Source organism: Uranotaenia lowii, chromosome 2 (assembly GCF_029784155.1).
Source record: "Uranotaenia lowii strain MFRU-FL chromosome 2, ASM2978415v1, whole genome shotgun sequence".
Lineage (NCBI taxonomy): Eukaryota > Metazoa > Arthropoda > Insecta > Diptera > Culicidae > Uranotaenia > Uranotaenia lowii.
The window spans coordinates 378,418,626-378,439,798 of NC_073692.1; the positions used below are offsets into that span (position 1 = coordinate 378,418,626).

Sequence of the window (21,173 nt, forward strand, 5' to 3'; positions counted from 1 at the left end):
CCTGGCCAACCAGCAGCAGCAGATTGCAGTTCTCCTGCAGTTCCCCAGGCTGGGAGCGAGAAAATCATCGAGTCGCTGGCGACGGAAATTCAAGAATTCCGGTTCGACCCAGACGGCGGTTTTTTTTTCGACTCCTGGTTCGCTCGATACGAAGACGTCTTCAGGCAAGATGGGCAACATTCGGACGACGCTGCCAAGGTCAGGCTGCTCTTCCGGAAAGTCGATACGCAGTTCCACGAACGGTATCTGAACAGCATTTTGCCGAGTCACCCCCGGGACTTTGACCTTGAAACAACGGTGACAAAGTTCAAGCATCCCTTCGGTCGGCAAAAATCGCTGTGCTACGCGAGGTACCAGTGCTTGCAGTACAAGAAGGACGACGCAGATGAATTTACCGCATACGCAGCTTCCATCAACAAAAACTGCGAGCCGTTTCAACTCAACCGGCTTACTAGTGACCAGTTCAAAGCTCTGCGTTTTGTATGTGGTTTACAATCGCCACGGGATGCTGACATACGAACTCGGCTCATTAGTAAGCTCAAAGCTGAAGAAAGCGCCCCACCTGCCGAAGGTTACCAACTTACCCTGGACAAGCTGGTGGACGAGTGCCACAAGCTCATCAACCTGAAACAGGACCCACAAATGGTTTAGAAGAAGGACCCCTCAATCAACGCTGTGTCCCTCCATCCCAAACCTCCCGGAAAGAAGACGAAAAAGGTTCCAGAGGCGGACTGCTGGCTCTGCGGGGATTCCCATTACGTCCGTGAGTGCTCGTTCCAGAATTCCACCTGCGGAAAATGCAAACGCAGGGTCACAAAAAAGGGTACCGTTCTTCAGCCGAATCCAAGAGGAAACCAACCGACAAGCATTACCCGAGAAATCGAAAGATGAAGAGCATCAGTTTAGTGAAACATGTTGACATCTCCAAAAAGCGCAAATTTGCTGAGGTAAATTTGAACGGTGTCAATGTGAAGCTCCAACTCGACTATGCGGCCGACATCACCATAATTTCTACGGAAACCTGGGCTTGCATCGGAAAACCAACAATCAACCCTACGGACATCGTTGCTGTCAGCGCTTCCGGTGACAAGCTCGACTTGAAAGGAGAGTTTATCACCGAACTAACCACCCGGAATGTCTCCAAACAAGGGTGCATCTACGTGGCCAACCACTCCGATCTCGACGTGCTGGGTATTGACCTCATCGAGTTGTTCAACCTTTGGTCGGTCCCCTTCGACGGCACAACGACTGAAAGTTAAGTTTCCCGAAGTGTTCCAGAGTTCCCTTGGGCTGTGTACCAAAGCACAGGTTACACTCTACCTTAAATCGGATTTCCGACCAGTATACTGCCCCAAGCGCCCGGTAGCCTATGCCGCTCTCCCGAAGGTGGATGCTGAACTCCAAATGTTTCAAGAATGTGGCATAATTTCTCCAGTGCAGTTCTCCAATTGGGCTGCCCCCATCGTCGTGGTCCGACCGGCATCCTCTGCCTGGGGCACGCATTTTCCCTCAAATCGATCTGTCGGCGGACGCATACCTCCAGGTCGAAGTGGAGGAAGAATCACGCAAGCTGTTGACCGTTAACACCCATCGGGGCCTGTTCCAGTACAACCGTCTTGCTCCAGGTATAAAATCGGCACCTGGAGCTTTTCAACGCATAATCGACTGCATGGTAGCTGGCATCCCAGGCGTAAAAACGTATCTCGACGACATTCTGGTATCCAGACGAACTCAAGAGGAACACGATCGCAATCTGAACGCGACCCTTGGAAGGATTCGTGATTACGGGTTTCATCTACGCATCGAAAAATGCTGTTTTTCTCTTCCTCAGATAAAATTTCTTGGTCACATCATCGAAAAGGAAGGTCTCCGCCCAGATCCAGCCAAAACTCGTGCGATCTCTGTGATGCCGGACCCCAGGGATGTGTCACAGCTTCGATCCTATCTTGGCGCTATAAACTATTATGGTTTGTAGGCCAAATTAAGGAACTCCGTGCGCCGCTCGACCGGTTACTGAAGAAGGACGCCCGTTGGGAATGGACTCCAGAATGCCAAAGCTCGTTCGACCGCTTTAAATCCATTCTGCAGTCTGACCTCCTTTTGACACACTTCGACCCTCGGAAGGAAATCATCGTGGCTGGTGATGCATCCAAACACGGCTTAGGTGCCGTTATAATGCATCGATTCCCCAACGGCTCCATCAAACCCATCGCTTACGCTTCAAGATCGTTGACACAAGCCCCTGCTGAAGGTTTTCGGCAGCAAGAAAGGGATTCCGGTGTACACAGCAAATCGACTCCAATGCTGGGCGTTGACTTTGTTGCTTCACAACTCCGACATCCAGTTCGTACCAACCGCAAGCTTTGGACATGCCGATCTTCTCTCTCGTCTGATGGATTTCCACAAGAAATCGGACGAAGAATATGTCATCGCAGCAATACAGATGGAGACAGACGTGAGAACTATTTTCGAAGGGTCCATCTCCAACCTGCCGGTTACATCGGACATGATCTCCAAACAATCAGCAGAGGATCCATCACTTCAAGAAGTATTCAACTATATCCAGAACGGGTGGCCCGAATCTGCGAAAACAATCGCCGATCCAACAGTACGACAGTCCAGACGTGACAGCCTACAAGTTTTTCAAGACTGCATCATGTTTGGTGACCGTGTCGTCGTTCCAGCCTTGTTCCGAAAACGAATACTTCGTGCAGCCTGGGATAAAATACCACAAGAACACCTGCGGGCCTCATACGATGCGTTCCTTGACCGTTTGCGGCGAGTGCTTAAACTCAAGGGCGAACAAGTCGAACTTTACCAGTGAATTTTGAAAAAGTAATTTGTTTTCAAGAAAAATTTAATGAATTTGAAATAAAAAGTTGTTGTTTTGATCAATTTATAGGTTTATTTCAATGTAGCACTTCAATTGCCGGACCCTGTAATGCTATCAAAGGGTGATATAATTTAGTTACTCTTGCATGGACTTTTTGTTATAATTTGAGATATACTGAGTACTGAATTTTATCTAATTTTGATTTGAAAAATTGAATATCAAAATATCTCATTTTGATATAATTTGGATTTTCTCGTCTGATCGGGATTGAACTCATTTTCAACGATAAAGAATTTGTTTCCAATTGTTATAATATATTATAATCATGCCTTATTTTTCTATGTATACAACTTTCCGTGAAACACGAACATCGAAGTCAATGGCCCAAAACCGTACCGAGATTCATAAAATTAAATCCAATTTTTGGGAAACCAAAAGCTGTTATAATTTAGCTATAATCGTATAGATTTTTTAATATAATTTTAGACATTTTAACATCCTACGAATGCTGAATTATAATTCATTTACATAGATCAAATTGATATAATTTATTTTTCTCCTCCTCTAGTTTTGTTTCTACTCGATCGAGTTGAAACAAAACTAGATTTTTAAATTTTTTTCCTAGCAATTATTTATTGCAGAGATTTAAAAAATGAACTTTAGGCTTAACTTTAGCTATGAAACTTTACGGTTTACTTGCTGTTATTTCTAATTTATAAGTTAATTTTTAGTAGATACATGACTCAGAATGAAGATTTTGATAGATTTCTGTTTCAGTTTTTTTGAAAAAGTCTCTTATTCAAATTTGAGGACGAACTGTGTCTATTCCGCAAACCAGATTGCTTCATGCATATGCATCACATCACGATGCGTTCATACATGTATAATAAATGTACGGTAAGTGTATCAAACGTATAGTTCAACCGGAAGCAACGAATATCGATATGCCAATAAGTAAAGCCCGAGGAAAATTCCTGTTCCTCAAAGCAACACCCACGACTCTCTAGGAAGTAACTCCTTGTAAGAATATGTTCATACGCATACACGACTGATAAAATATTCAAACGCAGTAAAAGACACTTTTATACCTATCATACATTGCGGAAATTTATGTTTATTTGATTTCAATACATCCGATCCCAATCGATGGTTTGTGCTTAAGTAAGTATAAGGTGTGCCTGCATGTGGGAAGGAGGGTGGCCTTAAGTTATACCGCATCTTGCCGGTTGCAAATCCCTACCCAGTTTGACATCCGCAGGATAAACAAACCGTACGGAAGCGGGAAAAAGACGTCGGAAAATTGGCACCTCTCCCTCGCGATTTCGCGTTTTTCTTCCCATTCACACGAAGAAAGATGTCATTGCAGATCAGCATCAGAATCGAGATAACTCCCTGGAAATGGCTTTTCTTCGAAACGAATGAGAAAAAACTCACCAAGTCAAACGAAAGAAGCAAGAAAGTTTGGCAGAGGTACCGTACGTGAAAATAAAACCAACCGAAAGGTAAGTGATAAAATTGAAATTGGATCAAACGCGATAAAAGTGGTGTCTTTATGTGCCCATCCGACCTTCCTTCCAGAGTGTGGTTCGATATGAAATGTGAAAAGGTATTATCGCGCGTCAATTTTCCCGGTGAAAATGCCTTCAGCAAGAAGCTCTGACGCATTTCTTTACTTGGTCCTTACATGTAGCAAGTGGTTGATGTGGTGTTGCGCGCTTCCCGGTTTACAGCGTCTTTGGATGGAAATAAAAGGATTACCAAATGACATTTTGATTGGCTGTCAACGGCCTCGGAAATGCTTTTATCACGGTTTTTATTCGTCGCTAAAGCGAATTGTTGCAGCAATAACAATATCGTCATTTTTATTGGAGCAACAAAATATTTAGCGTCACCTCATTGAGTACTTACTGCAGCAATTTTAGTGTAACTCAATTGAGTGATTTTTGGCTTGGCTGAGTTTCAATACGATACAAAAACTTTTTTTGTAGTTCTCGATTACTTAAGTATTTCGTTTTAATCTTTCGTATTTTGTCTATCGTCTGTCGTCTTCTGTCGTCTTCTGTCGTCTTCTGTCGTCTCCTGTCGTCTCCTGTCGTCTTCAGTCGTCTTCTTTCGTCTTCTGTCGTCTCCTGTCGTCTTCTATCGTCTTCTGTCGTCTTCTGTCGTCTTCTGTCGTCTTCTGTCGTCTTCTGTCGTCTTCTGTCGTCTTCTGTCGTCTTCTGTCGTCTTCCGTCGTCTTCCGTCGTCTTCTGTCGTCTTCTGTCGTCTGTCGTTGTCTGTCGTCTGTCGTCTTCTGTCGTCTTCTGTCGTCTTCTGTCGTCTTCCGTCGTCTTCCGTTGCTTCTGTCGTCTTCTGTCGTCTTCTGTCGTCTTCTGTCGTCTGTCGTCTTCTGTCGTCTTCTGTCGTCTTCTGTCGTCTTCTGTCGTCTTCTGTCGTCTTCTGTCGTCTTCTATCGTCTTCTGTCGTCTTCTATCGTCTTCTGTCGTCTTCTGTCGTCTTCTGTCGTCTTCTGTCGTCTTCTGTCGTCTTCCGTCGTCTTCTGTCGTCTTCTGTCGTTGTCTGTTGCCTGTCGTCTGTCGTCTGTTTATCGTCTGTCGTCTGTCGTCTGTCGTCTGTCGTCTGTCGTCTGTCGTCTGTCGTCTGTCGTCTGTCGTCTGTCGTCTGTCGTCTGTCGTCTGTCGTCTGTCGTCTGTCGTCTGTCGTCTGTCGTCTGTCGTCTGTCGTCTGTCGTCTGTCGTCTGTCGTCTGTCGTCTGTCGTCTGTCGTCTGTCGTCTGTCGTCTGTCGTCTTCAGTCGTCTTCAGTCGTCTTCAGTCGTCTTCTGTCGTCTTCTGTCGTCTTCTGTCGTCTTCTGTCGTCTTCTGTCGTCTGTCGTCTTCTATCGTCTTCTATCGTCTTCCGACTTTCGTCTTTCGTCTTTCGTCTTTCGTCTTTCGTCTTTCGTCTTTCGTCTTTCGTCTTTCGTCTTTCGTCTTTCGTCTTTCGTCTTTCGTCTTTCGTCTTTCGTCTTTCGTCTTTCGTCTTTCGTCTTTCGTCTTTCATCTTTCATCTTTCGTCTTTCGTCTTTCGTCTTTCGTCTTTCGTCTTTCGTCTTTCGTCTTTCGTCTTTCGTCTTTCGTCTTTCGTCTTTCGTCTTTCGTCTTTCGTCTTTCGTCTTTCGTCTTTCGTCTTTCGTCTTTCGTCTTTCGTCTTTCGTCTTTCGTCTTTCGTCTTTCGTCTTTCGTCTTTCGTCTTTCGTCTTTCGTCTTTCGTCTTTCGTCTTTCGTCTTTCGTCTTTCGTCTTTCGTCTTTCGTCTTTCGTCTTTCGTCTTTCGTCTTTCGTCTTTCGTCTTTCGTCTTTCGTCTTTCGTCTTTCGTCTTTCGTCTTTCGTTTTTCGTCTTTCGTCTTTCATCTTTCATCTTTCGTCTTTCGTCTTTCGTCTTTCGTCTTTCGTTTTTCGTCTTTCGTCTTTCGTCTTTCGTCTTTCGTCTTTCGTCTTTCGTCTTTCGTCTTTCGTCTTTCGTCTTTCGTCTTTCGTCTTTCGTCTTTCGTCTTTCGTCTTTCGTCTTTCGTCTTTCGTCTTTCGTCTTTCGTCTTTCGTCTTTCGTCTTTCGTCTTTCGTCTTTCGTCTTTCGTCTTTCGTCTTTCGTCTTTCGTCTTTCGTCTTTCGTCTTTCGTCTTTCGTCTTTCGTCTTTCGTCTTTCGTCTTTCGTCTTTCGTCTTTCGTCTTTCGTCTTTCGTCTTTCGTCTTTCGTCTTTCGTCTTTCGTCTTTCGTCTTTCGTCTTTCGTCTTTCGTCTTTCGTCTTTCGTCTTTCGTCTTTCGTCTTTCGTCTTTCGTCTTTCGTCTTTCGTCTTTCGTCTTTCGTCTTTCGTCTTTCGTCTTTCGTCTTTCGTCTTTCGTCTTTCGTCTTTCGTCTTTCGTCTTTCGTCTTTCGTCTTTCGTCTTTCGTCTTTCGTCTTTCGTCTTTCGTCTTACGTCTTACGTCTTTCGTCTTTCGTCTTTCGTCTTTAGTCTTTCGTCTTTCGTCTTTCGTCTTTCGTCTTTCGTCTTTCGTCTTTCGTCTTTCGTCTTTCGTCTTTCGTCTTTCGTCTTTCGTCTTTCGTCTTTCGTCTTTCGTCTTTCGTCTTTCGTCTTTCGTCTTTCGTCTTTCGTCTTTCGTCTTTCGTCTTTCGTCTTTCGTCTTTCGTCTTTCGTCTTTCGTCTTTCGTCTTTCGTCTTTCGTCTTTCGTCTTTCGTCTTTCGTCTTTCGTCTTTCGTCTTTCGTCTTTCGTCTTTCGTCTTTCGTCTTTCGTCTTTCGTCTTTCGTCTTTCGTCTTTCGTCTTTCGTCTTTCGTCTTTCGTCTTTCGTCTTTCGTCTTTCGTCTTTCGTCTTTCGTCTTTCGTCTTTCGTCTTTCGTCTTTCGTCTTTCGTCTTTCGTCTTTCGTCTTTCGTCTTTCGTCTTTCGTCTTTCGTCTTTCGTCTTTCGTCTTTCGTTTTTCGTTTTTCGTCTTTCGTCTTTCGTCTTTCGTCTTTCGTCTTTCATCTTTCGTCTTTCGTCTTTCGTCTTTCGTCTTTCGTCTTTCGTCTTTCGTCTTTCGTCTTTCGTCTTTCGTCTTTCGTCTTTCGTCTTTCGTCTTTCGTCTTTCGTCTTTCGTCTTTCGTCTTTCGTCTTTCGTCTTTCGTCTTTCGTCTTTCGTCTTTCGTCTTTCGTCTTTCGTCTTTCGTCTTTCGTCTTTCGTCTTTCGTCTTTCGTCTTTCGTCTTTCGTCTTTCGTCTTTCGTCTTTCGTCTTTCGTCTTTCGTCTTTCGTCTTTCGTCTTTCGTCTTTCGTCTTTCGTCTTTCGTCTTTCGTCTTTCGTCTTTCGTCTTTCGTCTTTAGACCTCATACTTATGTCGTTAGTCTTTATTCTCTAGTCCTTCTAATCATTCTTGTTTTTTTAAATAGGTTATTTCTATTTTATATTTCGTTTCATTTTTCTTCCAGTTAGATTTCGGAAGAAACCTTTCTTCCACCTTTCAAGTCCAAGGGTAATTCAAAAGTCATTATCACCGTGAGGAAGCCCTAACATGACGGAACGAATTATCTTTTATGACTGCGAGATGTCATCCGTCGTATCTAAGACCGGACCATATAACTATGGCTGTCAAGCCGCGTGAATTGCGGCGGCGACGTCAAGTGGCGTCTCACCGGCCGAATAAACAGATTAACGTTGTCGCCGTCGTCGTCTAACTTGCATACAATGAAATGGTGGGGTAGTCAAGCAAGCGTCTTTGCGCAGCTCTCACAATCAAAACCGTCCTCCGCCGTATTTCTACTATCATGGAGATGTGTTTTCTATGGGCACTTTATCTCCTGCGCCTAGGCGTAAGCGTGCGCGTATGGCCGAAACGAACGGATGGCTGCTGGAGGACTAGTTGTTTAGTAGACACATCTCTCAGCCCCAGCAGCGCAAATATAATCCGAAGGGGACGAAGCAGTGGACAAGAAGAATCGTTCAGCGGCGTTAATTGTGGTATTGCTCGATGAAAAGACACACGCGATATCGCGCTGTAATCACAGCCAAGTCAGTCAGTCAGCCGGCTAGTCAAGAATTTCTACCATCTTCAGTCGACGATCAGAACTGGGCCAGTGCACGGAAGTCCAAAGTTTAATCCACACCGGCAACGAGCTTAGCTGCCATTAGCGATCCGTGTTCGCTGAAAATGATTAGTTCAACCTAATTCAAAATCAAGTGATCTGCAAATTACTCCAAAAGTTGCCAAAATGAGTGAAAAAAGTGGTTACCATCCGGTGAAAGAGCCTAAAGTACTGGCTCGTACGGTGTTGTGGTATTTGGTATTTGTGGGCTTTGCTGTCAATTACATGATCAGAATCAACATGAATATCACAATCGTTACTATGGTGAAACCATCCAAGGGTAAATTGATCGTCATGGACCCGGCACGTGCAGCATTGAATTCGTCACCGGTTGAAGATCAGCATGAGCCGGTAGTTTATGCGTGCTTTGTGCCCACCAACGACTCGAATTCGCCGGAGCATGGGAAATCTGGAGCGATATCCTTGAGGAGCGAACCCAAAATTGCATCTCCAGAGAAGCTTCTGCTGAATGCCCTTAAGGTTAGTTTGGGAACAAGCTTTCGTGATCTGTGAAACAAACAACAGTCAAAACGGATTTCGACAGTTAACTCTTAGGAGTTTTATGTTAAAAACTTATGATAATCGGCAACCACCATGAAGCCAATTATTTCTTATAAAACTTAGTCGGTTTTGAATATTTTTGAATTTCTCAGGCCCTGAGGTCTATAATGTTTCATATTGGTACTAAACTCATACATGATTTCTGCAGAATCTTTGAGTAACGTTTTAATGAGTAAATTATAACTTTTCTGTTTGTACTAGCTGATCTGATGTGCTACGCTACTGTAGGGATGAGATGAGATCTGTAGGAATGAGATCTGTAGGGATGAGATCTCATCTCTACAGCTACATCATTCAAAACCAGGAGTATGAATTTATCAGGTGGAAATAAATATGCTTACATAAGAATTTAAACCTAAATATTAATTAGAAACTTCATTTACTTTTGGAAGGTGTAGCCAAGCCAACCGGATCAGCTAGTGCTAAATAAAAAAATGATTAAAAAATTCCTGACTCCACCCTGAAAAAAGGAAGGGTCTCAAATTATTCTTACGCAAAAAAACATCTCTTATCAAAAATGTTGCATTTTACTTAAAAAATATTCGATATATGCCGAAAAAAACTTGTATGGAAGCTCCCTTTTTTACTTTCTCATCCCTCACTGCTGGAAGGAGGTAAGGGTCTCTAATAATTATACTTTTTTTTCGTTACCAAAAATCCTCTCATATCAAATTTTGTTCCATAATGGTTAAAAAAAAACTCTTAAGTAACAATCAACGGGAGCTGGGAAACATACAACACAACTTAAATGGCTTCTAAATAGCACTCTACGATTTATCTATCAAAAGTTTATGGTATGGGACATCAAATTGACGTAGTCAGAAAAATTTTTCGGTCTTCGATTTCTGCAGGTAATTGGAAATTTTTTAAAAAAATTTCAATTTTCATCTTATTCGGAAAACGTTGGAAAGTTTGTAATTTTTGATAAATTTTTCATACTTCAAAGGACATAACACATAACCAATTGCAGTAATTTTTAGATTTTTTCGCAATAAATTTTTCATTATTTCTATCAATTACGCTGATACTTAGTGCTGCAAACATTCAGGGGTAAAAATGACTAACACATTTTACTAGCTGAAATCTTGAGTGTTTTGATTATAATTGTTTTACCAATTTTATGGCATTCGCGACTTTATATCAACGTTGCAGTTAGCAGAAAGTTATTGAAAAACTTATCCTGTACATTGTGTTTTGTGTTTAATCTTGGGCTCGAACTCGTGGACATCGGCTCAGGAGACAACTGACTTGCCAACTGATCTATATCACAAGCCCCCAAAAATCAAGATTGATGAAGTCTCATTTTTATTTGCATTTTGTTGCATTTACCCACAGACAGGTAACTGAATTATAAAAATATTAACTCGAAAAAAAATTTGGTGATTGTCCGATAAATATTTTTACACCAAAATCTTGGTTTAGGAAAATAACACCACCATCAAGTTTGTAGATGATATCTAAAACCAATCTGTCATACTGGATAAAGATTTTTACCGCATCAAAATATGTTAAATTTTGTACATCTGTTGCTCGATTTTTTTAAATTTTTCATGAGAATCAAAAACATAAACAAAAACAATGTCATCATCATTTTGTAGTCATTAAATGGTTCCTCGATAACATTATATAAAAATAAAAATTGGACAAGTGCTGTGGTACATAGATGTTGCATCTTGCATCTAACCCGCTGTTGCATGATGCTCCGTTTGACGGTTATAACAAAGCTTATATATGGAACCCCCAATATATCTCCCCTCTCCATAATGCAAGGCAGAAGGGTCTGTAACAACCATAGAAACACATCTCGTACCCAAACACCTTTCCATGCCAAATTCGATTCCATTGGATTGATTAGTAATCCAGTTACGCCAACAAAATTGTATTGGGACCTCTTTTTCTCCTTTCTATCTACTCACTGTAAGAATAAGGGTAGTGTCTAAGATAATCGTAGAACCATTTTTGTACCAAATTTATTTCCCGTTTCAAATTTGGTTCCAATTGTTAGATAAGTTTTCAGTTTATCCAAAACAACTGTATGGCAGCTCCCTCTTCCCTCTCTATATCAGCAATTGAAGGAGAGAGGAGTCTCAATAAAAGCATATAGTTAACAATTTATCTTATCCGAATGCCATACCATGCCAAATTTAGTTCCATTTCTTTGATAAGTTCTAGAGTTATGCCAAAATTGTCATGGAAGCCTCCCCTCCCCTTCTCCTTCCTATCTCCCCACTGGAAGGAGGCAGTGGTATTCGATACATAGAAACATATCTCATCTTCAAATTTCCTCCCATACCAAATTTGGTTCCATTTGCTCGATTCGTTCTTGAGTTATGTAAAAAAATGTAAGGGAGCTCCCCTCCCTCCTTCCTTCAGTTCTTGGCCTATGTTTTTTTTGGGTGACCACCTCCACCATGTCAGTGAGAGGGATGGGTCTCAAGCCATAATTGGAACCTTTCCCGGCCTTACATACATCCACCTGCCAAGTTTTAAGCAAATCGGTTTGATAGTTTCCGAGGGACCAGACAGACAGAAATCCATTTTTATATGTATAGACTAACCGATTTTATCCGGCCTTGCTCGGGTTCGCTTAAAATAAATATAAATATGAGTCTTTTGATTTGCCGGAATTTTGGAAGCTATCTTTTCCATGTGCTATCTAATGAAAAGTCAGCTTGAAAACGTATGCGAACGACCTCTTTTGAAGATTATCCCATTTTTTAAAATGGACGTTCTCCCGGTAGAATGGAAGATTAAAGTTTAATTTACTAAGAAATTGCTAAAAAGACTTCCGCTGAAATTATGTTGAAAACTTACTCTGCATGTTTTCAATTGTATGTGTATCTTTTGCGGTTTAATTTTACACAGTTTTAAGAAGATTTTTTTAAAGTTGATAGTTCCATTGATAGTTTTTTGAAGTTATCAAAAAACACGTATTCTCGGAACCGAAATCACCCGTTTTATAAAGTTATGAAAAAGACGTATATTTCAATATTTCCATTATTTGACACAACTATCCCATTAATTATGATGAGTGATCAATGTTAAAATTCAATTTTAATTCGAAATATTAAACATTTTTTGTTTTCTTATAACTCGATGGTAGAAAAGATCAATAATAGCCCAAAAGTTATAAATTGTCCAATGAAATTAAATTGTACAAAACTAAAAATTCCAGATTAAACTTCTAAAAAGTTTCATTCGTTGGGCTTGGTTTCAACTATTAAAAAAAAATGCACCGGTAATTGTCTTATCCACTGTTTGAATTCCTACTCGACTATCGAGGCGTTGAAATCGTAGCGCGCAGCTTATAAATATAAATTTAATTCAATTTTCTTTCCCTATAATAGGGTTGCCATCCGTCCCGCAAAAGCGGGACATGTCCCGCTTTTTTGTTGAATGTCCCGCCGTCCCGCTTTTTCCTCAAAATGTCTCGCTTTTTTCTAAGGAAAACTTTTACAAAGTTTACTGACTAAAACTGGAAAAAATCAAACTTGATCCTCAATTTCAATAAAATTCATTGGTTCAACACAAAATATCCCTAAAATTACAGTAAGATTCTGATTCAGTTAAGCGTGTTGGAGCACGTTCAACCAATGCAATAATATAACTTTGAAAAAAATATTGTTTAAGTACCTTCCAAATGATTATAGATCGTATTTTTCAACAAAATCTGAGTTAAATTGCTTTTTATCATACACCACCTTTTTTGACTCAATTATCCATAGAATACAATGATGGAAGTTTTCTTGAACTTTCAAATTTTTAAAACAAATTTGAAATATATTTGTTACTGCATAAAGGTTTTATACGTTAAGCAGTTTACATGTAGGACTTAAATTACTTTCTAAAATAACGTGTTAATTAGCGAGAACCGTGGAAAATAACCGGCATAAAACCGTGTAAATCGGAGTCATGTAAGAAAAACTAAGCAAAATCAATGCGCGTTAAAAAGACCTTAGTGTACTTTCTATGAATAACTATGGTAAACATCTAAGTTTGGCAATACAATTAAGCTTTTAATGGTTTCTAAAATGTCCCGCTTTTTTCGGCTTTGTCCCGCTTTTTTGTCCTGAAATCAGTCTTCCGAAAATCACTCGGAAGAAACGCTCATGATAGGTTTCTAGTTGGAAACATTCAAAGCCGATTGCTGCTGCCTGTTGTTCCCTAGAGAATCGGCAGAGCGACAATGCGAAGTCAATGTAAACAAGATTCAAAAGCGAGAGCGGACTCGCATCTAATTCGATCTCTCAAGCTCACTACCTGGTGTATCAGAAGTGATTGAGACACTGACTGATACAAGATCCAATTCGAAAATCCACTCACTCACTCACTCAAACTCAATCAATGCGGCCTTGCATCGGTTCATACTGCCTGCGTACTTTCTGGCAAAGCGGCAGAAACATATGTTCATACGTACTGCCTGCGTGTTTGAATGACTATTTTAATCCTCCCCAACAACAGCAACAACAAAGCAAGATGTATCAGGCAGACAGCATTCGATCATCGATCAGTAAACGAGTGAGTGAGTGAGTGATTGAGCAAGAAAAGTTATTGACTGAAAAAAGAAACTGAAAATCAGGTAGCTCCTCACTCAGTTGAGAATTCCAACTGGAGAAGAAACGTCTCTCTTTCAAATTTTATTTCTTTGATTCTCGGAGCAGCGCTGTCGAACACAATCTTTGCCCCACTGGGAGATAAACCAACCGACAATTTAGGTTTTGCTTTCGCTGTTGAAAACGTTTCAGTGTCTCTCATGAGAATTGAGTGATATTCGGAACACTGCCTGAAATGTCCCGCTTTTTTCTGAAAGTAGTTTAGTTTTCAGCACTCGGTCCTTGAAAACTTTGTTCTAATCAATTTATTTTTAACAGGCGAGTACGGGAATAAAAAACGATAGTTTTATGGGAGGGTTCCTTTTCTTAGGTGGAAGGGGCTCAGAACCAGGCATGAAAATTATCATTCATTCATAAGGACGGCGAAATTTATTTTTTATTTTGGATCACTTTACCCAAGAAAATAAGATCAGTCATAGATCATGTCATGACAGAAATATTCCGATAATCACATTCATATGATTTAAATATATGTCACGTATGAGAAGAGTGGGCAATGAAAAAAATTCGGGAACCAAATGGAATATTTCAAAAGGCGTCTAAAAACGCTTCCCCCTATTTTAATTTTTTATATTATTGTTAGTTGGCATCATATCATGACGGAAATTTTGGAGATCTCAATGATCAATGACATAATAGGCGATGGAATCGGAAAGGAAAGAAAATTATTCTTTCTCTCCTTAAGAAAACCCCGTAAGATCTGTCACAAGTTGGGTCAAATTTAAGCTGCATCCCACTTGCACTAATGCAAAACCATCACCCAAATTTGGCAGCGCTTCCATAGCTTATGGAAAAATCTTTCTTTACCAAAACCATCATTCAGAGCATGCTTTCATTTCGAAAAAAAAACTTGAATTAATGACATTTGAGGAAAAAAATTGGTCACTAGTCGCAATTTTTGGCTTATGACTGTGACATAATCCCCTGCTCAGAACTTTTACTAAAACCTTACCCTGATCCAAAAACATTACTGTACAAAATTTCAGGCTGATTGGTTAAGCATTGTGGATTTGTATAGAGTGCATTCCAACAAGTAAATCAAGTAATTTGATTCTGAAAAAAGTACATAATTTTTTTCACAGACTGGCACAAAAAAGGCTACATGGCTCGGCTCAAGAGAAGAAAAAAAATTATGTTTATTTTACAGAACGAAATTTAAAAAAAAAAGCCCACACAAAAAGTTGATATTAAAAAATGACAACATTTCGTTGAAGTTATACAAAAAATTTGGATAAGATTTGAAACACGGAAATCTAAAAACCTAAAGGTTTCATAAATTCAAAAAATTGACACAAACTTTAATAAGTCTATTATCTATATCTACAATTAATTTAAAGGAAATATGATTGTGAGCGTTAAATTCAATCTTTTCACAGTTGAAGCAAAATAAGATTCAAATTTTTCATAAAATAAACTTTTTAAATATGTTTGTTAAACTTTTAAAAATTGAACAAAAAACAAACGCTTCTTTTTATTATACCTACCGTCAGCTGGTGTTTTTTTTATCATTTTGAAAAGTTTGCAGAAAATTATAGATGCATAACTTTGTTAAAAAAAGGGTAATGTTTCTCATAACTATAATCTACACGTGAAAGTGTTTTTATAAAAAAAAGTCATAGTTTCATAATAATTTTGCATTTTTATTATATGTTAAACTTGGCATTTTGAATTCCTAAAATATCTGTTTTCGAAGATGTGGAAACAAACACTACTTTTGATCAAACGGAAGCACGTGAAAAAACATGGTTTAGTTTATATGAAAGTTTATTTTACCTTTGCCTAGATAAATTTTTGTTTTGTGTGTATTGTCGTTTTGTGATCTATTTTGAATTTGTTCTACAAAAGAAATTTTAAAAATAAACTTGTGTAAGAAAACCTCAACTTAACTCAATTGCTCAGTGAGATTTGAAGAAAAAAATAAACTGATCTTGGTTTAAAAAGTAAAACAACCAAAAATTATCGAACCTAATTTTATGCATAGGTATCAATAGCATTTTAGCATTTAAATGCTAGTGGTGCAAAGGTGCAAAATATTACTTAGACAAAAAAGAAATCGAATCGATCGTGAAATGGCACGTATAGAAAATATTCGTGTCTGAGAAATTATGATGCAAAGTTTCTCCGAAACATGAGATCTGGCCTTGAGTTAACATTGAAATGTAGTAGCTACTCAAGACGTTTGAAAAATCACTGCTTATTTCTTGCACTACTTAAGACAGTAGTAGTTTAAAAACCGTCAAGTTCTTCAGAAAGGGAACTCTTTTCTAGATATTCAAAAATCAATCACAAAAGTCATCATATTTTTACATCGGTTTGTTGCTTCATTTTTTGATTCTAAAATTTTTGTTAAGCTTGGTTCGTTTTGGATGAACTCAAACTTTGACTAAATATTACATCTCTGGAGCGGAGCCACTATAAATATGCCTTTATATTTTAAGATAACATTTTATATCAATTTCAATCAACGCAGATTGTTTTCAAAATTTATAAAATGCACATCTATATTTTCTTCATTAATATTCTTTTTTTTAAGTATTTTGAAATAATTTCTTTTAAGGGGAGAGTAGGGTCTAACGGGTAAATAAAACACCATTTTCACGAATTTTTTTTCTAGAGCTATCGTTCGAACAAATGTATTCATTTTTTTTTGCATTATACAAAGCATTGTGAAAAGGACATTTAGTAATTTTTTCGTAGAAAAATATTGAAAAATGAACCGGTGACAGAGCACTTTCGAGAATGCCTTTTAGAAAACAGGATTTGCGGTGGACACTGTATCTCAGCACAGAATCATCTGAAGTCAAAAAATCAGAGCAAAATATTTTTAATAAATATTTTTCTGGACCCCAATTATATTTAACTTTAAAATTTTTTTATGAAATTTTTGTGGCTGTTTGAAGTAAAAACTACGATTTTTCACGAAAATTTCCGCCATTTTTTATTTGTAAAATCTCCCCAAAGAAAATCGTAGGGGTTTAGTATTTTATATGTAGAAAATATGTTCCAAATTTGAAAAGAATCGGTGAAGTAATTTTCAAATGACGATGTCCACTGACTTTAAAAATGTGCTTTCGAAAAAACGCATTTGAAGTTTCTGCTCTAAAAATGATGCAGTATTATTTCTACAGTTTTGCTTCGATTGACTTGAAAGTTTGACACAACATTCTTGAAATAAAAATCGATTTTTTGAAAGTGTTAGACCCTACTCCCCTTTTAAATAACATGGATTCTCGTAGAAAGAAGTAAATTTAAAAAAAATGAAAATGCATTTTCAAGTATATCAATGGTAGAAATGGATCAAATACGATCAATATATTGTTCAGAAAATAAAACTTGATAACAGAAACTTGAAACTTTACAGATATCATGATGATATTTGAAATCAAATTTCAAAAATTGAAAAAAAAAATTAGTTTTGGTTGTTAAATACAAAACAGATAATCCCCACAAGCGTCACTTATAAACAAAGCTCTAAATCATAACAATTTTACAAACAATATCAAAAGCACTGTCGAGATTAGCAACCGGCAGAGATAAATTCACTAGATGAACGCAAACCGCTCCCGTTTTGCGGGGGTGTGAACACTCAACACAGCTGTTGATACGAGGCGAGATCAACTTAGCGAGCATTTAGAAAGATTTATTCCGACAGTCCCATTTCACGGAGCTTATCTGTTAGTGTCGCCTCAAGAAGAAAATCAGTAAAAAATAAAATAAATAGTAGGTAGGTAGCTAACCGGCATACGATTTATGGTCCATTGGTGAGCATCTTTATTCTCACTCCGAAAATTGAGCACTCGAAAACGGAAGCCGTTTGACTTAATTGGCGTGATAATGATTAAAGTGCCGCTTTTATAATCGACTCATTTTGAAACGCCACTCAGTGTTATGAAAATGTTACGCATACGCCTGTCATCGGTATTATTCCTGTGACTTTTATTTGTTCGCAATCTATGGAACAACAAGTTTTTATATTTGTTTGATTGATTTCCATAAATTAAAAAATTTAATGATCTTGATCGAACTCCACCTTAAAATCCGTTTTTATTTTTTCAGTTCAAGACGTTTTTCTTCAAAACTACCGATCGAGATTGTTCTGCTGTTTACTTTTCTCTTGTTTAGTGGGGTTTTCCCTACCTGAATGGATTTAAGCCGCAGACCATACTGATTTTTTTTTTGATATTTTTTTCCAACATTACGCAATATCAATTCCAGAGTGCGCATCGATCGAAGAAATGCTATCCCAGTTAGAAAGTGCACCCAACTTTCAAAAAAATAGACAATTCCTACGATAAAATCGGGCTAAACAAGTACATTTTTCCTACAGGGCATTTGTATCGGAAAATGGTAGGTTCGCCACCTACCGTCGGTATTGCGAACCTTCAAAATTTGACACAAAAAAAAGCCTGAAAATGCCCGAATTTTTGTTCTAAGTGTCCTGTCAGTGTGATCAGTGTTCAAACTCTCTGTACTCTTGTTCGAGGAAGTCTTCGTCCTGATCTTAAATACTCAAAGGGCTTTCCAGAGCCATATTTCTCTTTTCTCTTTAAAAACTTTTAAAAGACGATTTTTCGGGACATTTTCTACAGTACGGCCTGTTATTTGCCTCTTTTTGGGTAATCGTTACCCCCTCGCGCTAGTGTTTTTTCCTAATACTTCTACAATGTAATTCTTTAATTTCTAGCTGGACACCAAACCGGAAGGCTTCGAGTGGGACGAGTACGAACAGGGACTCATTCTGGGCGCCTTTTTCTGGCTGCACTGGCTAACCCAGATACCGGGTGGAGTTCTGGCCCGCAAATACGGTACCAAGATGGTATTCGGGGTGGCAAATGCCGTCGGTAGCTGGCTGTGCTTCCTGATGCCGCTGACAGCGTATTGGGACTATCGAATTCTGATCTTTTTACGGGTGCTGCAGGGATTTATTTGTGTAAGTTGTAGAAATTTATGAATTAAAGAAATTGTTTAACGTGCTTTTTATTTCAGGGAGTCTCTTGGCCTGCAATGCATCACATGGCCGGACAATGGATCCCTCCGAACGAACGTAGCAAATTTGTTACAGCCTATCTAGGTAACGTTTCATTTACGGCTTCAACGCTCGAGTCATCCAGGTTTAACGACTTCTTCTATTTTTCCAAGGTAGTTCCATTGGCGTAGCACTAAACTTTCCTCTGTTTGGATACATCATATCCTGGACCTCGTGGGAATATGTGTTCCATTTTTGTGGACTATTCGGAACGGTTTGGTTCCTCGCGTGGGTTTACTACGTCTTTGATACGCCAGCCGAACACCCCCGGATACATCCCAAAGAGCGAGAATACATTGAAAATTCCCTCGGAATTACGGAAAAATCTAAACAAGAGGAACACCAGCAGCCAACCCCTTGGATGGCGATGATCCTCTCGAAACCAGTCTGGATGACGATCATAGCTCAATGGGCCGGAATTTGGGGTCTCTTCACGCTGATGACGCAAGCTCCAACCTACTTCAACTACATCCACGGGTGGAACATTGAAATGGTAATAGGAAATTTTCCTCATTTTATCAAAAACTTATTTAAATAGCATTTTTCTTTCAAATAGACAGGAATTCTCTCCGGAATTCCCCACCTCTGCCGGATGGTCTTTGCCTACGTTTTCTCCATAGTTGGTGACCATCTGCTGGCCAAGAACCTTATGACTCGGACAAATGTCCGAAAGATGGGAGGCGCTTTCTGTTGTCTGCTTAACGGTATTTTCATCCTTGGTCTAGCCTATAGCGGATGTAACTCCATGGCCGCCATTCTATTCCTGACGCTGGCCACGATGGTTCATGGAGCAGTCTCGACGGGACCGCTGGCCAACATCATCGATATGAGTCCAAAGTTTGCCGGGATCGTACTCGGAGTCAGTGGTATGATCACCGTTGTTCCGGGCTTCGTGTCACCAATTATCGTCGGAATACTTACCCTGGGAAATGTAAACAAGTTATCCTTAAACCCGAATCTTTCGGTAAAATGAATATCTGTTATAATTTCAGCAAACAGTCAAACAATGGGAATACGTTTTCCTCTTAACGGCGGGAATGCTCCTGGTGTGTGGTACCTTGTACATCTTCTTTGCGGATTCGACGCTGCAACCATGGGATTCGGAGGAAAAAAATGGTGAAGCAAAAGTCCATGAACTGATCGGTCTGAAGGTAGACATTGATAAACTGGAGAAGGAAGAGGAGAAGGAAGGGAGTGACGAGCTAGAAAAATCGAATTTCACGACAACAGTGACATCACAACAAGTCGAAGAACCGCAGCAGGAAAACCGGAACGAAACAAGCTAGTGCAGTATTATGTAGGATGTTTAAATTTCTAAATTTTAAAACTGTTGGAAATTTTCAATTAAAAGGGTTATAAAATTTTTGGCATTTGTTGTTAAATTTTATCCATATATTTTGGGCTTTGCAAAATTTTATGGGTGGTTTTTTGCCGAAAGATTTAAAAAAATCCTTTGCGTATTGTAGAAGAGTAAACATTCTATAGTGATTCAGTTCATTTATCTACATGTAATAGATCGCCCTTGAAATACAGATCGATGGTAAAATCTATTGATCTGCATTTGCAGATAATTCAGATCTCATAATTGGGAACAATTTTATTCAGATATCTTTGATCAAAAATCGGACAAAAAATTCCAGAAAAAAGAATACAATTTTAATGTACATCTAGAAATGCAAAAAAAAAAAACAAAAATCAGAAAACAGAAATAAAGTAATTGAATAATGAGAAACGGGATCAAAAGTCAGAAATTAGAAATCAGAAATCTAAAATCAGATTCCAAAAATAAAAAAAAAACAGAATTCAGAAAATAGAAAACGGGATCATAAGTAAAAAATAGAAATTACTAACCAAACATCAGAAGTTTGAAAAATGAAATCAAAACTTAGAAATCAAAATCACAAATAAAAAATTAAGCATAATAAATCATAAGCCGGAAATAATATCTAATTCTTCTTTTGTAACCCTCATTCGATTTTTTCGAAAATCCCGAATGGGGGAGGAGGGGAGGGGGGGAATGATTAACTTTGAAGGTATTTTATTGAATAATTCGGTAACTTTTTCGTTAATTCAAAGTGAAGATCGAATGTCATACTAAAGAAGATGGGAATCGTATCGCCTTTTGAATTCGAGATTTTATTAACTTTTTGATCTTTCGATAAGTTCGATCTTTCGATAACTCGATGTTTCAAATTTGTGCAATGTAGGGGAGATGAGGGCATAACGAGCACCCGAGGCATAATGAGAACTACGCTTTTCTACGAAAGTGCGTATTTTCTTAAATAAATTTTCATGAGGATTTGTTTCGTACTTCCTATAGTATTAATTTTTCACAAAAAAAGGAATCTCCTTATCATCTTTACAGAGATATTTAAAAAAAAACTAGCTTTGTTCTTAAGTTACGAAAATATTATAATTTTTGAGCACCACGAAATAAGCTCTTATGATCTTAAAATAACCTTGATCATAAAATTTTTGATTTTTCACTTTTATCAATTTTAAAACACGTTTTTACTTAAATTTGTTGACTAGGGGCATATAT

The 21,173-nt window shown here is 38.8% G+C and overlaps 2 protein-coding genes across 2 annotated transcripts; both read left to right on the forward strand.

The window, feature by feature from the left end:
• Positions 1 to 797: 797 nt before the first annotated feature.
• LOC129743217 (uncharacterized) lies at positions 798 to 2,628 on the forward strand. Its single transcript, XM_055735196.1, has 4 exons — positions 798 to 1,191; positions 1,256 to 1,386; positions 1,436 to 1,778; positions 1,832 to 2,628. Exons 1-4 carry the CDS (start codon positions 798 to 800, stop codon positions 2,626 to 2,628), a joined length of 1,665 nt encoding a protein of 554 aa, XP_055591171.1.
• A 5,634-nt stretch (positions 2,629 to 8,262) lies between these two features.
• LOC129745565 (sialin) lies at positions 8,263 to 20,554 on the forward strand. Its single transcript, XM_055738705.1, has 6 exons — positions 8,263 to 8,911; positions 18,290 to 18,535; positions 18,592 to 18,676; positions 18,745 to 19,124; positions 19,188 to 19,562; positions 19,624 to 20,554. Exons 1-6 carry the CDS (start codon positions 8,558 to 8,560, stop codon positions 19,915 to 19,917), a joined length of 1,734 nt encoding a protein of 577 aa, XP_055594680.1. The 5' UTR covers positions 8,263 to 8,557; the 3' UTR covers positions 19,918 to 20,554.
• The last annotated feature ends 619 nt before the right edge of the window (positions 20,555 to 21,173 follow it).